At 42.7% G+C, this 27,619-nt stretch overlaps 1 protein-coding gene across 12 annotated transcripts in view; it reads right to left on the bottom strand.

The window, feature by feature from the left end:
* The window catches only part of PKHD1 (PKHD1 ciliary IPT domain containing fibrocystin/polyductin), a 409,604-nt gene that overhangs the window by 132,418 nt on the left and 249,567 nt on the right, over positions 1–27,619 (bottom strand). For 11 of the 12 annotated variants that reach the window (XR_012902469.2, XM_075923353.2, XM_075923339.2 and 8 more), the window contains 3 exons: positions 22,630–22,695; positions 21,465–21,593; positions 7,115–7,252 (listed from right to left, as the gene is read on the bottom strand). Coding sequence is in view for 11 of the 12 variants with exons in the window: in XM_075923353.2 (XP_075779468.2) it covers positions 7,115–7,252; positions 21,465–21,593; positions 22,630–22,695 (333 nt within the window). In the remaining variant the exon portion in view is untranslated. The remainder of the gene's footprint in view (positions 1–7,114; positions 7,253–21,464; positions 21,594–22,629; positions 22,696–27,619) is intronic. The other variant, XM_075923348.2, reaches the window with a different exon arrangement.

Below are 27,619 nucleotides of genomic sequence, written 5' to 3'. Positions count from 1 at the left end.
GGAAAGTAGCAAAATATTAGAAGTTGTAAATTCTTTTACCTGATCTATGAAAATGTGTTCTTGAAACCAATTTATGTCCAGCGCTACCAGATTTATCATGCAACTTAAAATGAAAGAAAATAAACCATATAGCATGCTTTGTAGTTTATCTCCCCTGCCGTGCATATCAATTAAGCAAAAAAGAGTTTGTTCCACAAAAGCTAAATGCATATAGGATATAGAGGCAGTGTGGCCTAGTGATTAGGACCTGATGAGGCTACATATTTCTAACCCCATCCCCCCAGCTAATTATTATCAAATTTAGCATGAAACCCTGGCCAACATTTTTAGCACTTAAGACCTTATTTTCAGAAGTCTTGAGCACTCACACTCCCATTGGAGATACAGGTTGTCAGCATCTGTAGTTTACCAGTAAAGACACGTGATTCTCATAAAGTTATCTGTTCAGTTTATGGGGTTAATTCTCACCATATGCCTCTGATACTTATATGGACCCCCTGAGCATAGTATTTGAGAACCTCATGATACCTCAGGGAGGTAGGTGAATACATTCATGTAGGGAACTGTGGCACATAGAAACTAAGTAGTTCCTCAAGGTGTCACAGTGTCAAAGGCAGAGCTGGGAATTGAACCTGAATGCCTTAAGTTAGCACTTTTAACTACTGGACCATCCTTTTTCCTCATCTATCCTCATGCATTCTTTTCAGGCATAAAATTACCAGTTCAAAACTATACCCAGTAAAATACTCTTCCAGGCCAAAAGAACATTAATAGTGCAGAAGAAAGGAAAATGTTCAAAAAAGTTTGATGTGTGATGTTGCCCTTATCTTATGGTGGTAAGTCTGTACAGTAAACCGTATTCCAACTGTGACTTCATTTATTTCACCAAGGGTAGTTTACAGTCTCAGAAGAAAATGGCCTAGCACTAAACAGATACAAGGGAGGAAAAGTAGGACAGTTTTTGCCCTAGAGAAATATATGCAGAGTCCAGTAAAAGAGTTCAGTGTTCCTCTAAAATTAGAGATTAAATCAATTATGCAACACTAAACCACAGCAGATGTAGAATTAAAAAAAAAAATCTGTGCAAAATTAGCCAGCCTGTCATGTTCTTTTAATATTTCAAAATTACAGTTTTGGTGAACTATATATATATATATATATATATATATATAAGAATGAGAGAAAACCGTATAACCTCTTTAAGAGCCTTTAAAAATGAATAAATACGCAAATTCCAGGTTCCCTAGCCATTCAAGACTGACATTCTTGGAGATTTAAGTCCTCTATGTATCACCTGAACAGGTGTAGTACAAGAAGTACAGTGTTCGATCATTCCATAGCTAGCGCATCTCATACTTTGATGGTGGTCCTACATCTAGAGCAAGGAGGAAAGTCATCCTTTCATGGTCCCATAAATCCTCAACCTTTTAGCTGAGACTACCAATTACTGATGTGATTACCTGTCCACTAGGAAATGGACCAGAGGGGTTTTTTTCTTCAAAAAGGACTATAAACAGACAGTATATGACTACAACTTTTAGCCACTAGGTATCTAAGCCTGAAGCATGGAATACCATTTCTAAACCCCCAAGTCATCCTTATTTCATTGTATGAGATTCACAACCCTTCTCTGAGACCCTTTCCCACCATGTTAGAGCCTTTGGGTTATACCTCATGCATTATGAACTTTTTCTAACCACAACGATACCCAATAAAGTTAGGGATTTATAATTTATGGTGAGATGATGTTTCCAGATGATTACATTTTTTTACATATGTGTGTGTGTGTGTGTGTGTATGCTGGTCACTCAATATAAATTCATTGGAAAGGTCCATGTGAATACAAACAAACCTCAGCTTATTTTTTTTAAAGAAGCATAGTTCTAATGATTGTGGAGAAAAGCTTGAAAGTGTGAGCCCTCAATGATCCAATTCTAGAAGGGATATTTCAAAAAAGGAATACAAATGTATTTCTTTAAATTATGTTTCTCAAGCCCTTCTCATAATTTGTATTACTAGACATTGTCATTGCTATACTACTTATAAATGCTGCAGAGGTGTTGTGAGGACTGATATGTTAACATCTGACCAGTGTTTTGAAAGACTACAGTATTAAGGATCATTGAAATGATTCACTCATGTGAATAAGTGTTTGCAGGCTCTGGAGATCAGGATTAGCATCTTTGTGAGAGAAAGTGTTAACTAATTATCTGGCCTGGCAAAGGCATATCATTTCACTCAAGCACTTCTTGACTGTGGGAATGTCCTCACTACCCAGCTAACCTGTGAGATTGGCACCCAGATCAGAGCACAGCAAAAGACTTACCTAACTTACTGTGTCTTCACAAGCTTCAGGGGGTAGCCGACTTAGTCTGTACAGGATAAACTTAAAAAACAACGAATGGTCTGGTAGCACTTTATAGACTAACAAAACATGTAGATAGTATCATGAGCTTTTGTGGGCACAGCCCACTTCTTCAGATAAAACTCCAGTCATATGAAGAAGTGGGCTGTGCCCACGAAAGTTCATAATACCATCTACAGTAAACTTCCGATAATCCGGCACCTTTAGGACCCAGGGGGTGCCGGATTATCAGATATGCCGGACTATTAGAAGGGGGGGCTATGAGGGGTCTGGGGGGGGGGAGGGGATGACACCCCAGACCCCTCATAGCCCCCCGTTACAATAGTCAGGCTCTGCTCCACGAGTCCCTGATTCAGCCGCTGCTGGTCAGTTTCAGCAGCAGCTGAATCGCGGATGCCTGCAATAGAGCAGCTGGGGTGCTGCCGCGTTGGTCCTGCAGCGCTGAGGGGCGGCGCTACCGCACCAACCCAGCAGCACTCCAGCTGCTCTTGGGGACGCCTGGGACAGAGCAGATGGGGTACTGCCCAGTTGGTCCCGTAGCGCTGCCACTCGGGGCTGCGGGACCAACCCGGCAGCACCCCAGCTGCTCTGCCCCAGGGGTCCCCAAGTGAGCCGCAGCTGAAACAGATCAGCGGCTGATTCCAGGAAGCCCAGGGTAGAGCAGCTCTGCCCCGGGCTTCCTGGAATCAGCCGCTGATCTGTTTCACAGTGGCTGAATCAGGGACCCCTGGGGCAGAGCAGCTGGGGTCCTGCCAGGTTGGTCCCGCAGCGCCGTCCTTTGGCGCTGCGGGACCAACCCGGCAGCACTCCAGCTGCTCTGCCCCAGGCATCCCCAAGAGAAGCTGGGGTGCTGCCGGGTTGGTCCCGCAGCCCCGAGGGGCAGCGCTACCAGACCAACCCGGCAGCACCCCAGCTGCTCTGCTCCCGGCTGCTTCCCCGATTCAGCTGCTGGTCAGTTTCAGCAGCAACTGAATGGGGGAAGCCTGTCTGGCTGCCCCAGCACTTCCGGGTTCCTGATGGTGCCGGACCATCAGGAGTCCCAGAGCATTGGATGCCAGACTAATGGAGTTTTATTGTACATGTTTTGTTAGTCTATAAAGTGCTACCAGAGCAGTTTTTGTGTCTTCACAGTTTCTGAACGTGCCCATGTGTGCCTGGGACATACCCAAAGAGTCTTTGTGATGAGATGCTCTAGGATTCTTCCCCAGCTAGTCAGTGCTTTGGGGGATTTGCAGGAAGGGCATTGGAGGATTATCAGCACTTTTGCTTAGGTCTTCACTATGAAAGACTTCCTCCCATTTGGGTAAGGTAGCTCAAAGCACCTCCTATTTCAGGTCAGAAATTTTACAGGTGGATGATAGTGGGGGGACAAGCTAAGCTCATCTAAACTCAGCCTGGCTCAAATGTGCAGTGAAGAATCCTTGTTAGGAAAAGCTACTTAAAACAGCACACAGCTGAGCAGAGAACATCAACAGTTGCATTCTGTTATGCCTATTTCCAAACTGCAACCTGGACCTAATTTTGCTAAAAGAATACTATGGTTGTCACATTTCAGTTTGATTGTAGATATGGTTGCTGACATTGTTTTGTTTTCAATTTTAAGCCCTTTTGATTCTTTCCCAGGATTATTGGTATCTCCTCTTTTCCAGAACTGCTGTTCAACAGTGTCTGTAAAAGGAAACCAACCAATCTCTTGTGCTTAGAATATTTTGCTTTCCATGGGCAAGAATAGTTTGGAGAATTAAATATAGTGACCACCCTATCAGTTTCACGTATTATCCGAATCCAAGCTTTCTTGGATTCTGTTGAGTCAACTATTACTGAACTCTGGTCTATGGACACTTAGTCTGCAAAATCTTTACTGGTGGTCATCACAGAGTTGGCTTATCATATAGTGCTGGCTTCTTTTTCCCTTTTCAAGTTGCTTGCCCAGGGCTGTTCACTGCAAAGAAGAGCAAAGAAGCCTGAAACAGGGTGGTGCCTGACTGCTGCCTGCAGTAGAGGATGCTGCTACCTAAGAGAAGAAAATGAAACAAATTCAGGAAGGACAAATGCAAAAGTTCTCCACTTAGGAAGGAGCAAACAATTGCACACATACAACATAGGAAGTGACAATATAGGAAAGAGTGCTGCAAATCTTTTCTGGATTTTTTCCCATTTCTCTACATCTTTCTTGAAATGTGGAACCCAGAATTAGACACAGTACTCCAGCAGAGGCCTATTCAATGCAGAGTAGATGGAAGAATTATTTTTCACGTCTTGCTTACAATACAGAAAGAAATGGGCTTAAACTGCAGCAAGGAGGTTTAGGTTGGACATTAGGAAAAACTTCCTAACTGTCAGGATGGTTAAATACTGCAATAAATTGCCTAGGGAGGTTGTGGAATCGACATCACTGGAGATATTTAAGAGCAAGTTGGATAAACATCTCTCAGGGATGATCTAGATGGTTCTTGGTCCTGCTGTGAGGGCAGGGGACTGGAATTTATGACTTCTCAAGATCCCTTCCCATTCTAGTTGTCTATGATTCTATTCGATATAAATATTTGGGCTTGGTCTGGAGTCTTGACTCTAGGGCCCTGCGGGATGGGAACACAAATGCCTACATCACATTTAGACAGTTCCACAAGCCTGAATCTACTACCATCACGGGCCAGTGACAGGTGGTTTATCTGCAGTATATCATACCCTCTGTGCATCTGCTTCCCCATCCATAAAACAGGCTCAATGGTATTTTGTCAATTATGGCAGGACTGGAAGCAGAACACTGAGAGGTTACATTGGCGGGCGGTTGTTATATGGATCAGATGGTGTCAATCTCGGATCCTGCTTAGGCAACATTTAATGCTGATGTCTACATCCATTAACTTTGTTTACTAAACTGTCTCATTATCCGTTGTGTGTCAGGATTTCTTTAGGGTGTGGTGGAATAGGACAGATGGGCTGAAAACCTTCCTTTGGGCATGGAAAACACATGATTGGACAGATGGGCTCCAAGAAGTTGCCTACAGGCCTGGAGCATGTGGGACAAGAAAGAGGGGGAGAAACATCCTTTCCTATCTTCACAGCCAAATGTAAAAGCCAATAGAGAACACTGTGGGCAAAGTGAAGAATTTGTATCCAGTTATTTCCTTTAGAGCACACTGAGGATCTTTCTCCAGAAGATGTTATCCAAAGAATCTACAGGTATAAATACCTGTTTGGCTATTAATGCTAACATTACTCCCTGGCTATATGTTGAAGGGGAGTTTATAAACCAATGATTCACATCATATTTCTAAATAGGTGTTTTAGGTAGCAGAGCACACTTATTTTCCTAACATATACATTTAAACTGCAAAAAAGGGGGTTAAAAAATATCAAGAATATGTAAAGGTACAGTGACCTCAATTGTTACCTTTAAAACCTTTTTTTCACAGCAAAATTCGAGGCAATAAAATATCTTTTCCACTAAAGCTGTATTAACTAGCCAGTCCTTTGGGATTAAGAACAAAGAAATCCCAGGGCGGATTTCTCAGGAATGTGATTACTCAAATACATTCTCATTTTACAGTTTATAAAACTAATCTTGAGAAAGGTCAGAAAGTGACCAACACACTGATCTGAGTGTCCAAAATATCCCTGTAAGTAAATAAAATTCCAGACTTTATGCAGTGTTATATTTGAAGAGAATTAGGAGACTAATTACTTTTCTGGGGAAAGGCATTTCACTCTTCATTGTGAAAAATATGTAGCAGACCTACGGACACTGGGGACATTTTTTGGCATAACTAGCACCTGATGGCATATTCCCCCTGAGTTCCTGACACTCCTCTATTCTGAGGTATGAGAACATGCCAGCTAGGCCAGGTGTATATCAGATTAGGATTTCTATGCCTTGTGGAAATATTTAGTTGCCTTCTTGAGTTGGTGTTACATGCCCACCCATGCCTCTTCATTGACTTCAATGTTAAGTACACAATGTTAGGCACTAATCCCACATCCAGGATAACTCAGTCCCTGCACTGAAGCTCTTATAATCCAAGAAAACAGGTACCATTTACAGAGTGAAGAGGTGGATACGATCCACATGTTTGATTTTTAAACACTTTGGCCACATCTAGACTGCATGCCTTTTTTGATGCCTCTGTCAAAAGAGCGCCTAGACTGCAACCACTTCTTTCAAAAAAGCAATCCGCTTTTTCGAAAGAGAGCACCCAGCCAGTCTGGATGCTCTCTTTCGAAGAAGCCCTGTTTGCATTCAAAAACACCTTTTTTCAAAAGATTACTTTCGAAAAAAGGCGGCCTTCCTTGTAAAATGAGGCTTACTGCTGTTGACAAAACCGCCGTGTTGTGTCGATTTACTATTGACAGAACGTGGCGAAAGTCTAGACGCAGGTATAGTTATTTTTGAAAAAAGGCCACTTTTTCGAAAAAACCCTGTAGTCTAGACACAACCATTGTGTAAAGTCCAGCCGCAGTGAAATCAATGGGAGTTTCACCCTTGACTTCAGTGGGGCCAGCTTTTAATCATTTCTATACATTTAATCATGTGGTATACATTATCTGTATTAGATCACCTCCTCAACCTATGCATTCTAAATTGACCTATTTATTGTATGCACTAAAGGGGAAGCAGTGACCTATTTGATTATCAGGCCTAGCATCATCATGAAATATTTCATAGTATCTATTAATTCTTTTTTTTTTTCAAGTCAAAAACAAAATCCCAGCTTTCAGAACATTTTCTGGCCATTATTTCTCTCTTACCAACTTTCAGTTCACCGCCTGCAACCACTATACAAGTGGCACTAAGGACATTGCTGGAGTTGACTGGGAATTCCAGAGTCCCCAGCACATAGAGGCCTCTCAGAGGAGGAAGAGTTGTATCCACCAAGATGGTCCTGTCTGAGAGAGAGAGAGAGAGAGAGAGAAATATATCAATATACCAACACTGGGATATGCAGATGGAAAATGAGGATAAAGCTCTGTCAGTCATGGTCACTTAATCATTGGAACAATTTATCACACATTCTACACCACTAGCCATTTTTTTAAATGAGAGATTGGATAATTTTTAAAAAGAAATCCGTTAGAAAAGAACAGGTTACCCCGAGACAGATGGGGTAGGGTGCCTTCATTTTAGCTACTCGTTCCATCTTTGACTCCCCCCCCCCCCACCAAACTTGGGATCTGAGTGAACAAAAATTAACCATATGGACACCATTTTATCTTAGTATGTAAACACCTTTATCAATTGCATCACATTACTAAATTAGGGCTTAAAGAATGAACACCCTTATAATGCATAATCATAACCATGTGATGAATATAATTATATCTACCCATTTACTGTTTACAGTTTTTTAGTTGATGTAAGCAATTCTCACATCACAAAACTCCTTAAATCAGCAACTTACAAGGGGGAAAGGAGATGTGTCCCTGAATGTATACTTAGAGTGAATGAGAATGGATAAGGGGGTAAGAAGATAGCATTGTTAACACATAGAGCATTCATTAAAAGTTACGTCTATCCTGAGCAAGCAGGAAAGGCAGAATCAAAACAAGTCTATACATCAACAGAAGCACGGTCTGCCTGGACCCGTTACCAAGGTCACAACTACCAAGACCCCTTATATACCCAACAAAATCCTTTAGGAATTCTTTTGGGGAAGTTCTATGGCCTGTGTTCTATCCTAGATGAACACAATGGTCGTAGAATTTAGATGATCACAGTACTAGATGATCACAGAAGTGCCTTCTGACTATGAACCTACGAATCTACTTAGAATTGTAAACACTCTTGGTCTGTAATTATCTGTTGGTTCTTTCTTTGCACAGCGCCCATCAAAATGAGGTCCTGCTAATGCAATACAAATAATAAACAACCATAGCATGTTTAAGGCCTATTGACTTCAACTTGAAGCACAGTCTTAAAAGATCCCTATTCCAAAAAGTACTTAAGTGCATGCTTACATCTTATGGACCTGAATGAAATTTAAGCACATGCTAATGGCTTTGTTGAATTTGGGTCCATGTGAAATCTAACTGTGAACGTGATAGTTAATAATTCAGTTCAGTAAAACAAATCTGGAAATTGAGGTTACAAATCATCCATATCACTTTTTTATTACACACAAGCCAATATGAATCAATAAAGTGAAACAGTAGACCAATGTTAAAACAAGTCTCATATAACTAAGGTGAGGAGATAGCAGGTGTGAAAAATTAGGACACAAGGCTGGAGGATAATAGGCACTTTTATAGGAAAAAGACCCAAGGGACACCACTTTCAACAGACTCTTGCAACATCACATTAGAAATACTGGTTCAATACAGAATCTAAAGGAAGAGTGCTATGTAGTGTATCTTCATCTTCCCAAAAGTACACTAGTCAGGTCCTGTGTGCTTGCGAGACCTGATGGGATCACAGAAAAATTCTCTCTGGTGGAAAAATGAGTATGGAGCATGTAATTCAAGGCCGCACATACTGGAGTTGAATTAAGGTTATATGTGCAACCTACATTCCAACATTTCCTAGCTTTTGAGTGTTTGACGTTACAACCATAATGTTCTTTAAGTGTAGGGTTGTTGCTTTGGGTATTTTTTCCAATTTAAAAACAAACAAACAAACAAAATAAATTCAACCATGTGGAATCATACTGACCTCAACTTGGGTCATCAGCATGGTTCAGACTTGAGAACCATAATAAATCATCTACAAATTGAGCCAATGGAGTAACTAGTAGCCATGGCAGGCTATTATACTCCATCTGAACCAGTCACTACAAGAGCATGAGATACAATTTGACAGTGTGTTTCACAGCAACTTGCTGACAACAGATAATGATGAGACTTACACTTTCTGGATCCAGTTGCAAGTTCTGGAGTGGTGTGTTCTGTAATGGTTGCAATGTCATCTAAAACTGGTCTCCCTCCCCTTCTATGCACTACTCTGCTCCTGGTCCTCCCTGCTCCTACACAACCCCCAAATCCATGAATCTTTACCCACACTTGTATATTCCTATCTGCCCCTCTAGTTGCTGTCTCAGCTTGCTCCATATAAACAGCACCCATCTTTTCCAGAGCCTTCTCCCTTCCTCCTGGACTGACTGCTAGCCTCTGCCCATTCAAACAGCTCTCCATTGCTCCAAAACTTTCTCCCACCGTCTTCTTGTCTCACTGTCTCCCTGTGCCACTGGGGTTGGAGGGCAGAGTACCTAAGTACCTGGGCTGCAGTGAATGTGGAAGATGGTTCTCCCTGAAGGGCAGAGGTGAAAGAAAGTGTGTGCACCTTGGTGCACAGCTCTGGGAAAAGCTGGCTGAGGTGCCACAAAAGCCAGCAGGGAGTTATTTAAAGAGCTGGAAGGGACCCGGGTTGCAATAGGACAGTACCTCTCAGAAATTTTAAATTACTTTCATCGCTGCCGAAGGGCCTGACCCTGCCTCTTTTATCTGACTTCAGCATAGACCAGATGAAGATCACAAGCCACTTCTCTCTGGGCCAGCGAGCAGCTGCCTTTTTCACCACCCTCATTTGTGTGGGTGCCTACAGATCCTTGTCATGAGGTTGCTGTGCTGGTCAGTACATCCCAGGCAAGTTGAGCTTGGTGAGAGGAAGATATTGGAGCTACTTCTGTACCTGAGAGTGATCCAGCATCCACCATCTCTTTTTCCCTCCCTCCCACCTGACCACACTGACCAGCTAAGGACCACCTGGAATCTCCCACAGGAACAGATAGTCAGGGAAACAGCTCTGGGATTTCTCCACCACAAATGCAGCATGGCGTTGTTGAGCCTTGTCTTCTGGGCCTTGGTCTTGCTGGGCAGACTGAATCAATGGCACATAGGCAAACCCTGCTGTCTGCATGTTGGTGTCCAAGTGTTTTGCCTAGAGCGTGCGCATGTGTTTGAGTATGAGGCCCACATGTTGATATTTCAGTCCCTGCAATGGGATCCTCACTAGGACTCTCAGGTCTACCAGGGTGACTCATAGCTATGGTGGAACCTATAGTCCACCTAGCCCAAGCATCATGAGCAGCACTTTGTGATGTGCCTCAACTATGCTGCCAACAGAGGGTGCCCCCATATTTTGTTGGAACGAGTTAGAGGATCCTCCTTCCCTGTAGTCTCATGTCTGGCCCTCCCCTGAGTAAATGGGCCTGAACAAACACTGCTGCTCTTTGCCCCCAGTAGGGTGGGGTACTGATAGCTTCTCTCAGTGAAGGGTTGGCCTGGTGGCTGGTTTGCAATTAGAAACTTTCTAGCCCTTTTCCCTGGAGTTGACCTGGTTGCCAATAAGACCTGGGGGTGAGGAGGGTTGGCTGAAATGGGAGGAGGGGGTTAGAAATTTTCAGACCCATTCTCTGGGGTTGTCCTGGTGGCCAGCTAGAGCTGGAGTTGACCTGGTAGCCATTTGGAACTGGGGTTGACTTGACAGCCTCTCAGAGATGGGGTTAGTCTGGGGTGGCCATTCAAAACTGAAGTTGATCCAGTGGCTAGACAAAGCTAAGGTAGACTTGGTGCCTGGTTGGAGCTTGGAATGACCTGGTGGCCAGTTCAGAGCTTGGATTGACCTGGTGGCTAATTGGGAGCTGGGCTTGACCTGGTGGTTGGACAGAGCTGGAATTGACCAGGCAGCTGATCTGAGCCAGAGTGGATCTGGTGACTGGTTGGAACCAGGGCTATCCTGGAAATTTTCTGCCCGTTTCCATGGGGTTGACCTGATGCCCTCCCTGACTTAACCTGAGACCATGTGTTGGAAAAATGATTGAGCCCAGCTGGAGACAGACTGTGACACTTGGGCAAGTGGCCCAGGGCTCACAGTGCCCAGAAGCAGAAAGGGACAGCCTCTCAGAACCATGTCACATACTACAGGACTAGAATAGCGACATGCAATGACAAGGATCCGCAGGCACCTGCACACATGAGGAAGGTGAAAAGGGGAGTTGCCCACTGGCCCAGGGAGGGAAAGGTGACCTGTGAGCCCTACCTGGTCCATGCTACAGTCAGGTAAGAGAGGCAGAGTCAGGTCCTTTGAGAGAAACAACTTCCCCATTCACCACATCCCATGTACTCAGTCCCCTGGCCTCCAGTGGTTTCCGATCACATCCTGGTCTGTACTCACTGAGCTCTAGGACTTGTAGGTTCCTGCAAAGAATCAGATGGAGGACATGTGTACACTAGGAACCTATTTCAAAATAACTAAGATCAATTTAATAACTCCTGAAATAACAAAATCGAAATAGCATGTCCACACTACAGGGAAGCCGCAAAATTAGTCTGAGGCAGGCTCGGTTAATATGGACATGCTACCTCAACTTAGAGCCCCAGGAAGCACTGGGGAGCAATTAGTTCAAATTACTCTGGGGAGTTATTATTTTGAAATAGCAGCACTGGAGCATCCACACTACTGCTATTTCGAAATAACTATTTTGAAATTAGCGTTATTCCCTGAGAAAAGCAGGAGTACAGATTTCGGAATGAGCAGCCTGTTATTTCGAAATAATGAGCTTGGTAGTGTGGACTCTCCACTTATTAGTTCAACCTACAAGGGGATATTTTGAAATAAAACCATAGTGTAGACCAGGACTTAAGGGTCAGAGTCTCCCTGGAACAGCCAAGCCAACCCCAATTATTCAAATACCATGAGACAGACCCACAACCTGTGAGATTGGGTCAAAATCATGAGATTTTTCTTTCTTTAAAAAGGGGTATTGCGTTTTTGGCTTGTTTAACTCTCCTTCCCTCCCTCGGCTGTGTGTAAGTGTGTGAGAGAGAGACAGGGAGTAATCTGTGCCCCCAGGTTTTTTTAACAATTATTTTGACCCATACCACAGGAGCTCTGGGCCCCACTGTATTACTGTGAATCTTGGGGGAGGTCCCTTTAGCCCCCACATTGCTCCTTTTTCTATAATAGGGATCTCACATATGAATCATGCCTTGTAAGGTATTAGGTGAAAGGTTATGATCTGCTGAAAGTCATCTCTATATGCATATGAGTGTACCATTAACATATATGAAGGTGTGAAAATTATGTTGTATGATTTATCACTAAAGCATAGCGTAAATTAGGGAATCAGCCAGATATTAACTTCCCAGAGACAACATCCAGGAGGGAAACCTACTTGCAGGTGGGGAATCAATGGCCATTGTCCAGCACAGGAGCTATAATGCAATGTCTCACCTGCATGAGGACACACCAGAATTGCTCAGCTTTGCAAGCATATGGACTAAATGAAACACTCATTGCTCCATAACTAGATCTTCATACATGTGACCCATGAATAATAATAGAAGGGAGAAATTCTGAACCTCCAAGACACCTGTGGAGACCCAATGTGGTTTCCCAGGCAGGCACAACTGAGGGAAGAATTTGTGTGTGTTCGGTGGGGCTACATCTAGACTGCAAGTTACTTTTGGAAGAAGCTTTTCCAGAAGAGATCTTCCAAAAAACTTCTTCTGAAAGAGAGCGTCCACACTGCCAAATGCAATGAAAAAGGAATCTGCGTTTTCGAAAGATAGTGTCCAGACTGAATGGATGCTATCTCGCATTTAAATTGTGATTACTGTACTATGGATGGAGTGGCCACCAGGGCACCTGTGATTTTTCATTTTTCCTCTTCCAAAAGAACTACCTCTTCCCCGTCCTCGCAGAAGGAGGATTACCAATGCCAGAAAAACCCCTCTGTTCTTTCGATTTTCTTTCGAAAAAATGCGATTGCAGTGTGGACGTAATTGAAGGTTTTTTGGAAAAAATACTGTTTTTCCAAAAAAGCTCTGTATTGTAGATATACCCTGGGTCTGTGAGGAGACAGAAATATATTCTGCAAAAACAGCAGGGGGCTCCATTGTAGAGTTAATTTCCTTCCATACTGGGGAAGGAAGGGAACTGATGGTTATAAGAGTGTGACACATTTGATATACTTCTTCTGGCACATACCTAATTACCTCCTTTAAGCAACTCTGCAGATAACACAATGAGGTGACTAGTCAGTGCCTAAGATCAGTGACTTTAATTCAGATGGGTTAAGGAAATTTATTTCTAGATAACTGAAAAACTGTATGGCTATGTCTACACTACAGAATTTTTGCAGAAAAAAAGGCCGTTTTTCCGCAAAATTTGCAGAACGTCCGCATTGCAAGCGCATTCTTTCAACAGTGAATTGATAGTAAACTGAAAGAACAGAGGAGTTTTTGCGCAATTGGTATGCCATTCTGTGTATACCAATCAGTGCTTACTTTCGAGAGCGTCCATGCAATCTGGACGCTCTCTTTCGCAAAACCGCATCGCTTTTTCAATGTGATTTTGCAGTGTGGACGTGCTTTTACGCAAGAAGTCTTTGCAGAAGATCTCTTCTGACAAAAGCTTCTTGAACAAAAAGCCTGCAGTCTAAACGTAGCCTATTTGTTTTATCCCTTCCCCCAAGAAATTCACATCACCATAAGCAACTGCGTTAAGAAAATAATTCAAATCTAAGAGGGCTACCTTTCATTTTATGTGTACTTCCTGCACAAAAGCTCACAGCCTTAATGTTTGAGCGTACAACACTGAGAATTCACTAATGACTCCAGCAATGACATAAAATGCCTTTGATCAACCCCACTGCTATATAAAACACCATAGCATGCCATTGAATGGAAATCAGGCACAACAGACAAGCTATTATATGAGATACAGTACTCCAGCATTCATCTCTTCAAACAGAAAAAGTTCAAAGAAAATCAAAATCAGAAAATGAATAAGAGAGTGGATTCCACCACTAAAAAGGAGTGGCAGGGGCTACGTGATATCACATCTAGACCTTTCAAACCAACATTCCATTGAGTAGAATTATAACATGCTCTTCTTCCACTCAATATGCAATGTGTCAGGAGTGTGTCATACTGAAAACCATAAACCTCAGCACTGAAAATCTGAATGCTTGAGGAGCTAATGCAGTCCATCAACTGGCTTAGAATGAAGACAGCTGTAGTAAGTTGAGGGTCAGTAACATGGAGTCAGCAGGCCTAAGGCCTGTAACATGAAAACAGCAACAGGCCTGCAGTCTAGTGAGCAAGACTTTGGCTCAGTAACTCAGATACTGGTAACTGTATAATTGTGTAAGTTAGGACACAGGGGGGCACCGAAAACAGACTGTAAGCCAAAAGGGAGTAACGGCACATCTTAAGGAATGTCCTGGTACAAAAACTCCCTAAAAACTAATGCATGTACCGACCTAGGTTCAGGATCAGGTCGGAATTGACAGCATGAAAGATAGTAAGTAAGCCCCCCTTCTGTAAGGTGAGGGGTGGTATCTAGGCAACAGAGAGTGGTAACCCGTATGTAAAGAAATGATGTAAGTTGTTTGTACCTGTCTATAAAAGGACACCACAAAAGGTGCTCTCCAGCCAGCCTTGGGGGCGCACACTAGGCATCTGAATGGCAGGTGTCATTGCCTAAACTTACAGAATGCACAGTAGCTTAACTTTGACTGACTGCTGTTAATATCTGTTATATGGCAATCAATAGGCCTGCCTGGTGTTGGTACCTTGTCAACGCGGGCCATAGTGCCCAGTGGTGTAACATTGTACTGATCTCTGTTACCAACTGGTAGAGCTTCGCATTTGACAATAAACCTGCTCAATTGATTTTAAGTCTTGCCTGCATCTGTCGTTTCTGGGGTCTCTCAGAGATCTCCTGTGTTGACCCAAGTGCCCGGGGTCTAACACTTTAGATAAAGGGAGTACTGATTGTTACGCACACAGCCAAAAGTTTATCATCACCGACAGAGTAGAGGTCCTGTCAGGAGCGCACCAGGATGACCCTGACCAGACGACGCTGACACTGACAGTCCAGACCACCGAGGGTACCGAGGTACAACAACAGCTACTGTTTGTTGACAGAACTTTATGAATCAAGTCATGTTTTAAATGTGAGAGTCCCCATAAATACATGTGATAGAAATGTAGCTGTGTTAGTCTGGGGTAGCTGAAGCAAAATGCAGGACAATGTAGCACTTTAAAGACTAACAAGATGGTTTATTAGATGATGAGCTTTCGTGGGCCAGACCCACTTCCTCAGATCAAATAGTGGAAGAAAATAGTCACAACCATATATACCAAAGGATACAATTAAAAAGAATGAACACATATGAAAAGGACAAATCACATTTCAGAACAGGAGGGGATGCGGGGGGGGGGGGGGAGGAAGGAAGGTAAGTGTCTGTGAATTGATGATATTAGAGGTGGGGAGAGTGGGATGTTTGTGAGTTAATGGTATTAGAGGTGATAATTGGGGAAGCTATCTTGATAATAGGTAAGATAGTTCAAGTGTTTGTTCATTCCTTTTTGGAGAGTGTCGAATTTTAACATGAATGACAGTTCAGAGGATTCCTTTTCAAGTGCAGATGTAAAAGGTCTTTGTAGCAGAATGCAGGTGGTTAAGTCATTGAGAGAGTGTCCTTTCTGGTTAAAATGGCAAGAAACTGTTTTTTCTTTGTGATCTTGTCTGATATCTGTTTTGTGGGCATTAATCCTTTGGCGAAGTGTCTGAGATGTTTGTCCAATGTACATAGCAGACCCATAGTCTCCTATAGACAACCACCTAACCTCAAGATGATTCTTACCAACAACCACAGGACATACCACACTAATACCAACCCTGGTATCTTCCCTTGCAACAAACCCCGTTGCCAGCTTTGTCCACATATTCATTCTGCTGATACCATTATTGGACCTAACCAAGTGAGTTATAAGATCAAGGACACATATTCCTGCGCATCCAGAAATATAATCTATGCTATCATGTGCCGAAAGTGTCCGTCTGCTATGTACATTGGACAAACATCTCAGACACTTCGCCATCTTGTTAGTCTTTAAAGTGCTACATTGTCCTGCATTTTGCTCCCATAAAGACAATGATTCTGATTTGCAATCCTTATTCATGTGATTAGTCCTTATGTGATAGCTGCTCTCTTGGTTAAAATATCAGGCACTAAACCAAAGAACTGCAGAGTGAAATACAACTCAAGCTAATCTGTCTACCTGGCCCCCATTACCACAACATGTGAGAAACTCATAATTTTTAAGGCTACATCTACACTGCAATGCTATTTTGGGATACCAGAGTATCCCAAAATAGCTTACCCACGCCTTAACAGCAAGCCCGTCATTTCATGCTTGCTATTCGAATGTCCCTGTAAACTCATTCCATGAGGAGTAAGAGACATTTCAGAATAGCGGGTTATTCTGAAATTTGGTGCTGTGTAGATAGCACCAAATTACAAAATAAGCTATTTTGAATTAAGATCAAAATAAAATAGGCAATTTGCATAGTGCAACCTGTGTATCTTATTTCGAGCTATGGTGTAGTGTAGACACTCCCTAACGGATTTAGTCTCACAACATCCCTGTGAAAAAAGGATGCATTAATATCTGCCTTTTACAGTTAGGGAACAAGAAGCAGAAGGCAACTAAAGAACTTGCCCATGGCCATGTAGAATGTCAGCTGTAAAACAGGGAGTTGAACCCACACTGCCAAGCCTTAAGTTAGCATTCTAACCAGGTTGTCTTTCTTCTACCCTGGAGCTCATTTATGTCATTTCAGACTAAATCCAAAGAAAAACACCTTGACTAGCAGTACCTGTGACTGATTTTTAGGACCCTGGAGGGGCATTGCAGTTGGAATGATCAGTGTTTCCTGTAAGCTGTGTGCTTGGGTGGCCACTCAGGAGAGATTCAAATGCTGCTCAGCTGATTAGCAGGGTGTCCACAAGCAGGTGTTTTGTTACTACTGGTGGTGCACATGCCTCGGTGCACATAAAATTTATTCCACACATGGATGGAAAATAATCAGCACATGGATGGAAAACATTAGAGGAAACATGAGTTTCAACACCTACCCAGGATGAGTGAAGATGAGGTGTTTCCAAGTCAAGAGAAGGTAAAGGTGAGGCAAGTGATAAAACAACCATCTTGGAGACGACGATCTATCTAGAGAGTTTATTCGTATTTTGCCTTATATTAAAGGAAAAGCATGGAAAGTGGGGTGGACTAGGTTCTGGATGCTAACCAAGCATCTGTAATGTGCACTAGGCTGAGAGCCAAGAAGGAATTATATCTATTTACAGCTACATGACAGTTATTTAATACGCAAACAGGAATGCAGGCAAACAGAAGGTACAGCCCCCCATAAACTAACACACTGCACTAAATTGTGCTTGGTCTAACATTAAAATATACCACTTGTTTGTTTCTTTTTCCTTATTAAATATTTTGCTTTGATTGCTGCATTCAATAAGGTTATTTTTCAAAGGTGGACATGGGATTTTTGTGCCATTGTGAAGCAACAAGATCTAGTGAGATCAACATCAGGACTCTGGACTAAGGATTCTTGGATTCTAATGCTTCTCTAGAGTTGCTCCTTGGTCTTCCATGTGTCACCTATTTTCCTCTGTGCCTCACTTTCTCCATGGGAAGAATGGGTATAAGACAGCTTTCTTATAAACTGCATAACAGAGATGTTCTGAGGATTAATTAGTTATTGATTGTAGTGCAATCTAATATAGTAAGATCCTCCAGGAACCAAGAACTACCATAAACCTCACCATCTTCTGCTTCAACAACAAGGTTTATTTCTTCAGCTTGCTTTCTGTAACACGGGGTGGAGAATCTATGGCCTGGGGGCCAGATCTGGCTCCTGGCTCTGCCTCCCAGGCTCAGGGTTCCCCCCCAGCACTGGGGAGCTGGTGCTGCAGCCCTGCAGCCCTACTCCTGCCGGGAACCTGCACCTCCTTCTGCTCCTGCACCCTACCACCTTCCCAGATCAACCAACCCCCAAACCCACTCCTGCACCTTCTCTGACACCCTAAGCCCACTTCTCAGCAGTCCCCTTCCACACATTGAACCCCTCATTTTTGGCCCCACCCCTCACTTTTTTGCTTCTGACTTTTGTACTGCTCTGACTGATTTTTCTGTGTGAAAGCAGACCGCAACCCAAAAAAAAGGTTTCCCCACCCCTCTCTAATGTAAACACAGAAAAATGGGGGAGATAAAACCTGTCAAAAGAAAACATTCCATGGAACACATAATTCTCCCTCTGAGGAGGGTGTGAGAGAAGGAATAAATTACATATGAAAAGTAGTAAATCATGCTGCTCAATGCACTATGGTGATGACAATGATACAAGAACGTAGATAGCATAGAATAGAAAAAAACAGTATATTTTCTGTTTGTGAATTGTAGATGAATAAGTCAGAATTTTTCAAATTTGGTCCTCATTTATAATTTTTCCAATTTCGTGTGTTGCAGCTAGAGGTTTTTGGAAAAAATGGGGGAGGGACATTACAATTATTGAAAAAAAAAATCCTTGTTTCTTCATCATCATTCGAACATTTTCAGGCAGCCCTACAGTTGTTTGAAAAACTGCAACTGGAAAGGGTAAGGGAGGAAGAGATGTGAAAACTTTGTCAATTTTTTGATCAGTATTTGAAATTTCAGTGAAATTCATCAACCCAATCTATTGAGAGAGGTAGATGAGCCATTGGTTTGTGTACTGGCCTAGCACTATGCTACCCAGAATTTCCTCTGTGCCCCCAGACTCCCTTGAACAAGAAAGCCCTGGTCTACTCTAGAGCTTTATTTTGACATAACCCCCATAGGTCAAACTAATAAGCAGTGTCCCCACACTACCAAGCTTATTATTTCAAAATCTGTATTCCTGGTTTTCTCAGGGAATAACGCTAATTCCGAAATAGTTATTTGGAAATAGCAGTAGTGCGGATGCTCAGGTGCTGCTATTCCAAAATAACTACTTCCCAGAGTAATTCGAACTAATTACTCCTCAGTGCTACCTGGGGCTCTAAGTCCAGGTAACACATCCACATTAATGCAGCCTGTCTTGGACTCATTTTCAGGTTTCCCCATAGAATGGACATAATATTTCGATTTTGTTATTTCAGGAGTTATTAAATTGATGTTAATCGTTTTCAAAATCATTTCCTAGTGTAAACATGCCCTTAGCCTCTCTGTTCCTTAATTTTTCATCTGTAACCCTAACAGTACTTTCCTATTTTATGGGAAAAATAAGGAGTCCTGTGGCACCTTAAAGTAAAAGGGTGTGTCTAGACTACAGGGTTTTGTCGACAAAAGTCCACTTTTGTCGAAAAAACTATACCTGCGTCTACACTGCCGCTGAGTTCTGTCAACATAACGTCGACAGAACTCAGCAGTTTTTTCAGCGGCTGTAAACCTCATTCTACGAGGAATAACGCCTTTTGTTGACAGAGTTCTGTCGACAGAAGGCATTATTGCATCTACACTGTCCTTCGCGTCTACACTGTCATGTCGGCAAAGCGACTTGCTTTGTCGACAGAACTGGATGTAGTCTAGATGCTCTTTGTCAACAGAAGCTTTTTCGACGAATATGTCAATTAAACTTCTGTTGACAAAAGCCTGTAGTCTAGACGTACCCTAACAGATTTATTTGAGCACAAGCTTTCGTGAGTAAAAAGCCAGTTTGTCAGATGCATGGAGTGGATTTATTTGACCATATATTTCCACTCCATGCATCTAATGAAGTAGTTTTTACCCATGAAAGCTTGTGCCTAAATAAATCTCTTAGGCCTGGTCTATACAACAAGGGAAGGTCAAAGTAAAACTATTTCACAGGGGTATTGTGAAGATACAGACATTAAAGATTCTGAAGTAATGGAGACATATCAATATTTTAGATAAACAGAATGTTTTCCAGTCCTGCTTGTGAACGCAGTGACTTGATCACTGTCTGACTCATGTGGGCCCTGACTTTGCAAACACCTAAGCATGTGTACTCATTGTAGTCAATGGAGATCCACACAGAATCAAATTTATGTAGATGCTTATACGTTTGCCAGAACGGATTCCTAATTGTCTGTGAGAGAAGACTGGCCAGGGGGTGCCGAGAGCAGCTGTGTCTTTCCACCCTCCCATGTACAACTCACATTATTAATGGTCCCTTCAACTCAAGCTGATTTTTTACTACATCCATAATGTGTTCTTTAATTATTTCTCATTTATATGTGGGGACAATGAAACCTTCCAGGGGCACAATAAAATAAAACAAAAGTAATAATCTCAGCTTGCCCAACAGCTAAAATATGGAAACAGAAAAAACGTTCAGTCCTTGCACAAAAACAAGTGACAAAAGCCAGATCCTCAGAGGAGCTCTAAGATGGGCCTTTTAGAAGGATGACCAAACTCATCCATGTTGTCAGACCAAGTTGGGAGTAGGTGGATTCAGAGGGGAAGTGCAGAGTTGGGGACACTTCACTGAGAGTTCCTGCATTTGGCACCAAGATATATAAGTCTAAGGACTGCCTGCTTGAGTATTATAATTAGGATTATATATTATTTGTGTTGCTGTAGTGTTTTGAGGCCCCCGCCGCATTCAGGGCCCCATTGTACCAATCACTGCAAATTCATACATATAACACAGTGTCCCTGTCACAAAAGACTTACAATCCAAAATGAGAAGATAAGCAAAGAAGGTCCATTACCTCCAATATTTAGAAGTGAAACTGGGAAACACTCATTCACACAAAATCTGTAGCAGAAACAGGACTTGAACCAGTCTTCCTGAGACCCAGGAGAACGGCCTTCTAAACATGACCATATAGGATAAGTACTTCAACCACTCTCCATTACTTGGGTACGATCCAAAGACAAGGATGTACATAGACTGGTACTTAGAAACCTAACCCATAAATGGATTTAGAGATCAAAACAAACAGCTGGATAGAAAGCAAAATGGAAGCCAGTGCAATCCTGGGAGAACAGCTGAAATATGCTCCCTGTGTGAAATGCTGCTGGGGAAGTGGAAAGACACGTTCTGCATTAGCTGAGATATGGTATATCTGAGTGCGTGTATATGTGTGCAGTAGATGAGGGTATATGTGTGTGTGAGAGAGAGAGATCTGGGCTCTTTAAGCAATGTTTGTTCTCACATGCACACATTTATGCCACAGTCTATGGTCAAATGGGCATATCTGGTGGACACTGGATTACAGCTGTGTTAATCAGCCCACATTAAAACTGGACCAATGTTTCCAACGTAAACATACTGTTGGTGTAATTGGGAGGAACTTGTGTTTCCCTTACTTACTAGGTAAGATGATGACATCCTCCCCTGGGGCTGGAATGCTGTGGTTGTATCCACCCCAGCCTTGTCTCACGCCACTCCATGATTCAGGGAATGACCATTTCAACATGATGTCAGGAGGAGAAACTGGAGCTAGAAAACAGGACGTACACAGGAAGATGCATTTGGAATTGTCATTTGCTGGGATCCCTGATGTTTCTTGGATAGTGGTATGAAAATTCTCTTTGATCGGGAGCTATGGTGGCAGTAGAAGAGTGAGTTTTCATTGAGCTAGCTTGCTAACGATAGCAGAAAAGCCCAGGGGAACATGAGTAGCTGCATGAACTAATCACCTGAGTATGTACCCCATATCTAGGGGAGGTTATACTCAGGCAGCTATCCTGCGTTGGTGCAGACCTCATATCCCAACTCCTACCTCAGTCTTGAGACCACACCCACCCTTCAAAATCCTTGAACCAAGTCTGCAGACCCGCCCTGTTCCCCCAGACCTCTCATCGCTACTCCAGAGCTTGCATCCCACTGCACTCTATCTCCCAACCCCAGCCTGAGCCTCGTCCTGCATACTGAACCCCTCATTTCTGAGCCCCCCTGAGCCTCTACCCTCCCCCCTTGGGGCTGTGTGTGGTCCATAGTTGATTTTTTAATGTGGGTCAGTGGCCCCTAATAGAAAAAATCTTCCCCACCCCTGTTGTCAGCACTAATGCATCACAATTAAACAACAATGGTAATAAAGGCGGACTTCAGAGCAAATTTGTGATAAATCCAATATTAGAACTCAGGAGGACTTTCTTGTTTCCAGCCCTATCCTTTGCTCTATTACACTGTCTGGCTCGATGTATAACTGCGTAATAATGCCATGCTATTATCCTAAGATCACCGTGTAGCACTAAAATATATTGTAGACTTAGCATTCTCCATGACCTTTATGATCTGATATGGTATTTCTTAACAAAAGTTTATAGGCTTTTATAATGTGGAATCACACATTCATCATATGCAATGGTAGATGTGGCTCAATAAACTGCTTAAATGAATGCCAAAAGCCCCTTTTGGGCTGACAGATGTACAAAACATAGAGGTGATATATAGTGACATATTCTTGGAAACCTGGTGAAAGGAATCGCTATAGCTGTTAGACCAAAATAGTCAGCCTGAAGCCATCACACACCTGGTACAGGTAGAGGGACTTTATCTTCCTCTTTAAGTGTTACTTGGATTAGGTCTTCACCTGTAACTGAACAGAGAGGATACGTGTGTTATAGGCAAACCCAATTAGCAACTGAACAGATATAACAAATGTAGTTAGAAAGTGATCTCTGATAGACAAGTAAATGATCAGAAAGCATTGTAACAAAATGTTTCCCAAGTACTTAGACTTGATCTTTTTTGAACCATTTTTCTTCCACTATTTTTACAAAGAAATGAATACGTTTTTGTTTGTAGGCACTAAAGGACTCTTGGCACCGTACCAAAAAAAGCTAAGAGCAGATATACAGTAAAGAAAAGCTACAGTAGGCATGCCAGCCTCATTTACCCTGTGGTAAAACAGTGGCTCTATTGACTTCAATGGCTTTACAGTGGTGAGTTACTTTGGATTTACAGTGGGACAAGGGAGATCAGAAAATCTCAGAGGGATAGCCGAGTTAGTCTGTAACTGAAAAAAACTTAAACAACAAATGGTCCTGCAGCACCTTAGAGACTAACAAAAACCGTAGATACTATCATGAAAGGAACTGCAACTTTCGTCCATTGTATATTTCTGGAATCGAAGGCCAGACTGGATTCCCTTCTAAAAGAAATGCAATAGTTCAACCATGATTTATTCGATCCCAGCCAGGAATTCTTTGATCTGTGGTATGCAGGAGGTCAGACTAAATTATCAGAATTGTAACCCTCTCCACCAGGTTTTGTCAGCTACAACAAAGGCTGAGTTCATCTGTTAAAATTAATACCCAGTAGGTTGAGCTCCTAGCCAATGTTTCTGGGCTCACTAAATGCCTTTTTTGGGTGCCCTTAATAGGCAGTACTTCCTACTTACTAGCACTGAGGAAAGCAGCACTTTATTGGGGGAAAGGGAACACAGCATCACCTTGGGGAAACACATGACAAGTAAAACACTCTTTTACGGTAACTTTGATGATAGTCTGCTAACTTGGTTTCCTACTTATCCATGTGAACATCCATTAGGCAAATGGCCCTTTAACCACATCACTTCTCTCTCTGCTAAATACCACTTGAGGTTTAGTGTCAATTGATAGTGTAGTCCTAGAGACCTGCCTCCAAAGTCCTTCCTAAATCCTCTCAGGTTCTTTCTTGAGGCTCCACTACTTAAGTGATTTCAGCTTCTTTCAATGGCTGGGTAGGAAGTACTCTACCAGAAATTATTCTTATGCTGTTCTTCTCAGTGTTTTTAAAAAAGAGCCTTCTCTGCATTGCATCAAGAAGGAGGCAGTTGTAACCTAGGGCAGGAGACTGGGGTGCAGGGTTTTGGAATGTAACCTAGAGCAGAAGGGGGTTGTGACCAAGGGCAGGGACTGGGGTGCAGTAGTTTGTGATCTAGAGGAGGAGAGAATTGTGACCTGGGGCAGTGGATTGGGGTGCCAGATCTGAGAGGAGGTCTGTGTGCAGAAGGGGGGCAGAGGGTTGGGTAAATTGAGTGGGGCAGAGGACTGGGGAATGGAGGAACTTGGGTGCCAGAAGCAGGCTCTGTCCTGGAGACTTACTAGCCAGCAGCACAACCAGCCTGCAGAGCTAAATGCTTGCAGAGCTTAACAAATTTCTCAGCTATCCAGCCTGCCCCATGCTTACAAAGGCTACATCGTCATTTGCTTGTGTGAATAACTGAGCCAGAGGGGATGGGGCATTGTGCTTCATGTGCTGCCTATTATTCAAACAGGCAGCTCCCATTGGCTAGTTTCTGGCCAGAAGTTGGCCAATGGGATTGTGCTGTGGGCGGGAGTTACACGTGAAGCCTTCCCCATCCTCTCCGGGCTCACAGTTTTTAAAGTGTAATGGCCCCACAGCTGCATTTCTGAGTGCTGTGTGGGGCTGTGGGGCAAGCATGGGAGCTGCCTGGGGCTCCCCGCTGCATCTGCAGGCTTAGCATTTTGCCTAAGCCTGCATTATGGAGACAATGTTACAAAGAAGAATTCTTACTAGCCACCTATTGAAGTACACTCTTACCTTCTCCACAACATGCACCTTAACCTGCCAATGGGAGTGCGTATCATTTTGTACTTTACTTAAATTATCTTTAAGCAAGTCTTTGTCCTTATTAATTGGAAGAGCTAGTCCTCCTTAGTTCCCTTTCCATCTCCCAGTGCAACCAAACTAATCTAAAATGCCCAAGGTTCATTAATTTTAAGTGTCAATAAATTAGTGTGAACAATCAAAATACACGATTCTTTCTGATAATTACTATTTGGTGTCAGTGTAAAACACTACATTGACTTAGCAGCATATGCACCTATGCCGAATGAGGCTTCCATAATTAAACAGAAAGGATTCCATGTGGGTTTTCCCATGTCTGATTAATTCATAATCAGATGCCACAACCCTGCTTTTCAGCGACACCTTGTTTCCCAATCATTAATTACAGTCTGGTGCCATATTTGCAAAAGCCATTCTGACATCACCTGAATATATTAAGACAACCATAGACTAGGCTAGCTAATGACAAAAGCAACTCCTGGTTAGCTGCCATGGCAACTACTCAAGTCGGGTAATAATCGTAACCACGCTTAGAGCGAACCATATGGCTAGCTTGTTACCAACTTGGTTAAAAACTATAGGACTTGATTCTCTACAGCCGTATACTTCATGCAATTATTTATGCTAGTGTCAGGCACAGTAGGGCTGCATCTAGACTGGCATGATTTTGCGGAAATGCTTTTAAAGGAAAAGATTTTCCGTTAAAAGTATTTCTGCAAAAGAGCGTCTAGATTGGCATGGGTTCCTTTGCACAAAAAGAGCTTTTGCACAAAAGCATCCGTGGCCAGTCTAGATGCGATTTTGCACAAGAAAGCCCCGATCGCCATTTTCGCCATCGGGGCTTTTTTGCGCAAAACAGTTCTTCCCTGTCTACACTGCGCAAGAGGGCTTTTTCCCAAGTGGGAGCGTCAGTGTATTTGTGCAAGAACACTGACAATCTTACATTAGATCATCAGTGTTCTTGCGCAAATTCAAGCGGCCACTGTAGACAGCTGGCAAGTTTTTGCGCAAAAGCAGCCACTTTTGCCCAAAATCTTGCCAGTCTAGACGCACCGTAGGTATAAAACACAACCATGCTGATGAGGAAGTATTTTACACCCACTTCACACAGGTGTAAATGCCTACACAAAGTTTGATGCAGTGGAGATTCAAACCCAGAGATTGGACAAGGATGTAATTACCTAGTTCTTTTGATGATTTTGTTTCTATATTGAGAATATTATCATCATTTAGGCACGGAACAGGAAGAGATACAGGCAACATAGATAAAGGATGTCATTAGTAAACATTGGATTAAGTTGCCTCTTTTCAAAATGCAGTTATAAGGCTCCAGGGCCTAGCTGTATAAAAACTTTATCAAGAACCATCAATTTTCTGTCTGATTACAGCCCTTCCTGGATGCTTGGGCTGTGAATCATACATAAAGGCCTTCTTGAATTCAAACTTCCTGGCATCTTCCTTCCCCTGGTTTAGGTCTCTGAGTTGATGTGAAGGAGGAGCCACATGGTCTTTCATCAACTATGTAGTGACAGAAAACTTTGCCTGTGGTTATGAGAAAGCACTGAAACTAGGATAAATAGCTCCAATAGTCTGACTTACACATAACAAGCAACCCTGTGCGATTCAACATCAATAGGGCCAACATAAATCACGGGAAAAATCAAAACTTTTAGAAATCATACTCAACTACAAAACATCTGCAGCACTACACATGATATTCCAAAGCTGGGGGGATGGAGATAGACTATGTGGTCAAAGCAAAATGCAGGACAATGTAGCACTTTAAAGACAAGATGGTTTATTAGATGATGAGCTTTCGTGGGCCAGACCCACTTCCTCAGATCAAATAGTGGAAGAAAGTAGTCACAACCATATATACCAAAGGATACAATTAAAAAAATGAACAAATATGAAAAGGACAAATCACATTGCAGAACAGAAGGGGGATGCGGGGGGGGAGGGGGAGGAAGGAAGGTAGTTACTAGTGGGTGCCATATTGTAGGGTGCTCAAAACAGTATTATATGGCTTTGGATTCCATGCTCATTGGCAGCAATATAAAACCTTAACATTTGTCTTCCTCTCTTAATGGATTAATAATGGTTGCAGCAAACACTGAGGCAGTGTGAGCTTCCTCAATCTGCCATACTAATGGGCTACAATCCAGAATTAAAAAGATTAGCACTAAGAGTGAGCATGCAGTTTCTCTGATCACCACAATCCACTCACTCTTTGGCATCTCCTCTATGGCTGCTAACGAGAATGATAATTAGCCCTGTGAGTGAGAGTGTTTTTTGGTGAACTTATAATTTGGGCACCTGTCCACTAAAACTGAAATGACAATACTCCACTCAGTTGATAGAAGTAAGGTTAAGAGTTTATCATGGCTATTTTTAGTACAAGTCACAGAGAACCAAGAGCAAGAAATAAAAATTCACAGGGCCTGTTTGTGACTTTTACTAAAAATAACCAGGGAGACACTGGGGGAAGGAGGAGATGGGAAGGAAAAGGAATGACAACTTGAGCCCTATAGAAGGGATTGACTGCCACAGCCCCACTTCTATGGAGTGGGGTGGAGGGAGGGACACAGCCCAAATTCAGCCTCAACCATGCGATGGGGATACATAGCAGCATCTCTGGCTCCAACACCAGCCAAAGCCACAGGAGGCAGTGGGGGAGAGTCACACAGTGCCCCAGCTCTGCTCCCCACCACTCATAGCTGAAGCCAAAGTCATGGAGGTCCAGTAAAGTCACAGAATTTGTGACATCTGCGGCTAAATCATACACCATTGAAAAGCCTTCATAGAGGACTGTGACCTTTGGAAACCACTTGCCCGACCTGAATTCAAATGGGTTAAAGGTTAAAGGGGTATTATTGTGTTTCCAATCTCCTGAGCCAACCAGGTTCCTACTTCAAATCTTTCAACCAAAATGCACTTCAAACTTGGGC

This window comes from Pelodiscus sinensis, chromosome 3, assembly GCF_052426305.1.
Source record: "Pelodiscus sinensis isolate ZL-2025 chromosome 3, ASM5242630v1, whole genome shotgun sequence".
Classification (NCBI taxonomy): domain Eukaryota; kingdom Metazoa; phylum Chordata; order Testudines; family Trionychidae; genus Pelodiscus; species Pelodiscus sinensis.
This window is presented reverse-complemented; position numbering and strand designations above follow the sequence as displayed.